Here is a 4,874-nt window from a genome sequence, read left to right as displayed (position 1 = left end):
GAAGTGTCTTTCCAAACTGCTTAATTACTGGATCTATTCCAGTATTCTCACACCCTTTTCAACTAATCATGAACTTGATGATTAGTAGATCTGTTGAATCAGGTGTGCTTACTAGAATAGAACAAATAAGTCGAACTGAATGGGGTACTGGAGTAGAGGACTAAAACCCTGAGCTAGCCCGTTTTTACAAATTTCTAAGCCCTCTATTACAGTTGTAAGTAATCTCTAACTAATCTCTATGGGCGGGTCACAGTGGTGAAATCTGAGCAATAATGGAGCTACAGGTTATCATCAGAAAACATCTACCTCCTCATCAACCCTACCGAAACACCACCACCACCAACAAATCCCTGCACAAACACAGCCTGCTTCCCTTCACATCTGCAGACCCCCACACATGCGCAAACACATACACACACCAACACACACACAGTGTGTCATCTCCAGAAATAGATCACAATAAGTATAAATTGGGCCCCTTGGGTGGAGGGGGGGACATTTACATCCGGGGAACATCGAAGCCAACGATGTTACTGTAGCTAGTGAATTTATCTATACTCCCAATTTGACCTATATATCCTACTCACCTGTGTGACACACAAGGCATTAATGCATTGTGTTGTGGACACCTGATGCTCGGGCAATCAGCCTGGGTTTCTCATACATTCCCCAAGGTCCCAGGGGTGATGAGAGCAGTAGTGTGTTATTCCAGAAACTTCACACAGTACATATAGTTCACCATGCAGGAGAATATGCTAACACAGGCTTCACATACACGCATGCTCACATACAGAGACAGAGGGGGAGACCGAGAAAGAGAAAGAGTGCTCTGAATCGACTGTGCATAGAACATGAACGAGTGACGTCATATGTCAGAATGCAATATAATAGAAAACCTTTTATTGTCCACACAATTGGGAAAAGTCCCTCTGGCTTCACAGTAATATGATAAACATCACAGAAAAACAACATTATGTGACATCACAAGCATTTCGCTGCACGCGCATTAACATCTGCTAACTATGTGCATGTGACAAATAAAATTTGATTTGATTTGAACATCATCATCAAGATCATCTCAAAGACAAATGTGTCACCTTACAAGTGTTTAAATGTTTCTTGATACCTTTTCAATAAGGATTCCTAGAGACATGATAAGTAAATGGATATGGAATACTGACCAGTAGCGCGCATTGTGAATATTTACGCACAAATTGCACCATTGGTTATTGGGGTTTGCAGTACAGAATCTGGAGACATATACGTGGGAAAACCTCAGTGTGTTCCCTATTTACTTGTGAGTGGTAACGAGTCTTTCAGAGAAATTCCACCCATGCAAATCATTATGTTTTCCATATATGCTGTTTCTCTCTGCTGTTGTTTTTGTATCCAAGGCTGTTTAGCGGAGGTTGGAGATGTGGGGGTGGTCTCATTGGTATAAAAGGATTTAAAAAGGGTTGGTGGCGACTGCGCACAGATATAGTTTCACACCATGTGCTTCAAATCTTTGGCAAGCCAACACATATGTCGGTCTGTGCGCAATGAGCGAGTCTTCGTAGACGATAGACTCTAAGTAATTGCTTAAATTTAAAACTCACACGTTCTCAATGCAGGCAGGTGGCAGCGGGTGATCGTGCGCGCGGATGTGTTCAGGACAGCCAGAAACATCTCCGGAGGCGCACTTTTCCATTCACAGAGCTCACTCAACCTCATGGATGACATTTTGAAGATAGGCTTCGACCCCACGAGCAAGCCGGTGTTGATGGAGGATAAAAGGAACGACACTGGCGCTCTTGGGAACTCCAGCGACCCGTTTGGCCGGAACGAGGAGGTCGCCAAGATCGAGATCACAATGCTTAGCGTGACATTCGTCGTGGCTGTGGTGGGGAACCTGAGCGTGCTGCTGGCCATGTACATGAGCCGACGGAAGCCCTCGCGCATGCACCTGTTCATGAAGCATCTGAGCCTCGCGGACTTGGTAGTGGCCTTTTTCCAGGTACTACCGCAGCTCTGTTGGGAGATCACCTTCCGCTTCTACGGGCCCGACTTCCTGTGCCGCATCGTCAAGCATCTGCAGGTGCTAGGGATGTTCGCGTCCACCTACATGATGGTGATGATGACGCTGGACCGCTACATCGCCATCTGTCACCCGATGCAGACCCTTCACCAGCCCACGCAGCGCGCCTATATGATGATCGGGGCCACCTGGGTGTGTAGTCTTGCCCTGAGCATGCCCCAGTATTTTATATTTTCCCTGAGCGAGGTCCACCCGGGCTCGGCCGTGTATGACTGCTGGGGACACTTCATCCAGCCGTGGGGCGTGCGCGCCTACATCACCTGGATCACAGTGGGCATCTTCCTCGTGCCCGTGGCCGTGCTCATGCTCTGCTACGGCTTCATCTGCCGGTCCATCTGGCGGAACATAAAGTACAAGACCCAGAAGGGCACTAGCGTGATGGCACTTGCGACCAAGAATGGGCTGATCGGGACGAGTTCAGTCAGTAGCGTCACCACCATCTCGCGCGCCAAGCTGCGCACAGTGAAAATGACTTTCGTGATCGTGCTGGCGTACATGGTGTGCTGGGCTCCGTTTTTCACCGTGCAGATGTGGTCGGTGTGGGATGAGAGCTTCTCGTGGGTAGGTAAGTGTTATATTTGGGCTCTGTGCGGTGAGTCATTGGCAGCGCGCGCTGGTGCCATGTCTCCGTTCATTGTGTGACACGTTAAGTGTTTTAAAACATTACATTATTGCTTAGGCCTATTTACTCAATAAGTTGGTAATAGTGCACAGCTTCAGCACATATTTTATGCATTACCCCAGGGGTTTCCCTAAAAGCTGATTCACTGCTCTCCAAAATGTTCTTCAGTTTACCACGGACATAGTGAGACAACAACTGTATAACTCCTCCTCAGATACATAGACCAAACTGAAACAAATAGGCTATACATACAGTAGGCTATACATACTTAGGCTATAGGCTGTGCAAACTGGAGACCTGGGGTACATTATTGTGACCACAATGGAATAACCGCGAACAAAATCTTACTGGTAGTAATTTCATAATATGTTCTGTGCATGTGAGTTAGCTCATAATTCATTGCCTTGATGAGGTGTGAATGTAGCTGATGTTATTCCTTTTGCTGTAGCTTGAATTATCGGACAGTGCGCAATATAGAAAAACAGCATAATCACCTAAAGGGCATACATACGTGTTAGACACGTTCCATATAACGCAACCGTTGTGTAGGTGTGACAGATAGTTATGAAAACGACCATCGGTCTCCAAAAGTTAATAAAATATTTTGCTGGCGAGTCAGTGACCCGTCAGACCCAGTGGCTTGCCGAGATTCCTTCGAGAATACGCATAAATCAGGGCTGTCCAACCCTGTTCCTGGAGAGATACCATCCTGTAGGTTTTCACTCCAACCCTCATCTAGCGCACCTGATTCTAATAATTAGCTGCTTGAAAAGCTGAATCAGGTTAGTTACAACTGGGGTTGGAGTGAAAACCTATAGGAGGGTATCTCTCCAGGAACAGGGTTGGACAGCCCTGGCATAAATAGTGTGCCACTGCTAGTAGATAAACAGAACACGCTTGAATGTTTTCTTCTTCCCTGACTGGCCGACACCCCCTCTTCCCCGTTTCTCTCTCCCCAGACTCAGAGAACACCGCAGTCACCCTCTCGGCTCTGCTGGCCAGTCTGAATAGCTGCTGTAACCCGTGGATCTACATGATCTTCAGCGGCCACCTCCTCTCTGACATGGTGCACTGTCTGCCGTGCTGCCGGAGGCTGCTCCACAAATTCGGCCATCAAGACTCGAACAGCAGCATCCGCCGCACCACACTCCTGACCCGGGTACCGCCCCCGGCCCTACCCCATCGGAGCTCAGAGAAAAGCTCTTGCAAAGATTGCTTCCACAACTCCCACAGGAACTGTCAATCAATCCCGGTGTCTTAACCGGGTGCTCACACTGTCCATATATATATATTGTGCATGTGGTTCTTGCGCAACGCCACAGTGATGAAGGCTATCATAAGTTTAGGGGGAGGCTTAATGGAAACAGAGTCAGAACAGAGTCAGTGCATCCATCTCTCCTGGAGCTTGTGTTTCTGCTCAGAGAGGTGTTCAACACACATCAATCCGTAAGTGGAAATGTGGTAGGCTATAGGAATACCTAGGCTATAACTAGGTTATCCTGTCTCTTCTTGCTAAATGTGAACTGACTGTCAGGAGGCATCTAAAACCCAGACAGTGCTAATATTTATGCTCTTGCAAGCTCTTATGGGCCCACACTCATGCAGCGATCAGAATCATTGCCATTAACCGGTCATTCCAAATGAACCGAGTGGTCTGTCAGTATGTGTTGTTCAATAACTAATCATATGCCTAATATGCCTAATATACACAACCGTTAAAGGTTTGGGGTCATTTAGAAATGTCCTTGTTTTTGAAAGAAAAGCATATTTTTTTTGTCCATTAAAATAACATCAAATTGATCAGAACTACACTGTAGACATTGTTAATGTTGTAAATTACTATTGTAGCTGGAAACTGCAGATTTTTTATGGAATAGCTACTTTGGCGTACAGAGGCCCATTATCAGCAACCATCACTCCTGTGTTTCAATGGCACGTTGTGTTAGCTAATCCAAGTTTATCATTTTAAAAGGCTAATTGATCATTAGAAAAACCCTTTTGCAATTATGTTAGCACAGCTGAAAACTGTTGTCCTGATTAAAGAAGCAATACAACTGGCCTTCTTTAGACTAGTGGAGTATGTGGAGCATCAGCAAGAGTGGGTTCGATTATAGGCTCAAAATGGCCAGAAACAAAGCACTTCTGAAACTCATCAGTCTACTCTTGTTATGAGAA

The 4,874-nt window shown here is 46.1% G+C and overlaps 1 protein-coding gene across 1 annotated transcript; it reads left to right on the top strand.

The window, feature by feature from the left end:
• The first annotated feature begins 1,484 nt into the window (after positions 1 to 1,484).
• On the top strand, positions 1,485 to 4,503 carry LOC110500250 (arg8-vasotocin receptor). Its single transcript, XM_021577504.2, has 2 exons — positions 1,485 to 2,642; positions 3,659 to 4,503. Exons 1-2 carry the CDS (start codon positions 1,712 to 1,714, stop codon positions 3,958 to 3,960), a joined length of 1,233 nt encoding a protein of 410 aa, XP_021433179.2. The 5' UTR covers positions 1,485 to 1,711; the 3' UTR covers positions 3,961 to 4,503.
• The last annotated feature ends 371 nt before the right edge of the window (positions 4,504 to 4,874 follow it).

This window comes from Oncorhynchus mykiss, chromosome 21 (assembly GCF_013265735.2).
Source record: "Oncorhynchus mykiss isolate Arlee chromosome 21, USDA_OmykA_1.1, whole genome shotgun sequence".
Taxonomy (NCBI): domain Eukaryota; kingdom Metazoa; phylum Chordata; class Actinopteri; order Salmoniformes; family Salmonidae; genus Oncorhynchus; species Oncorhynchus mykiss.
The sequence above is the reverse complement of the archived record's forward strand: the minus strand, read 5'-3'. Positions and strand labels throughout refer to the sequence as shown.

Bases quoted from the DNA above. Each gene is read 5' to 3' on its own strand.
- LOC110500250 (XM_021577504.2), top strand. From the start codon at position 1,712: ATGGATGACATTTTGAAGATAGGCTTCGACCCCACGAGCAAGCCGGTG. The intron at 2,643-3,658 runs GTAAGTGTTATA...CTCTCTCCCCAG, and splicing joins TGAGAGCTTCTCGTGGGTAG to ACTCAGAGAACACCGCAGTC.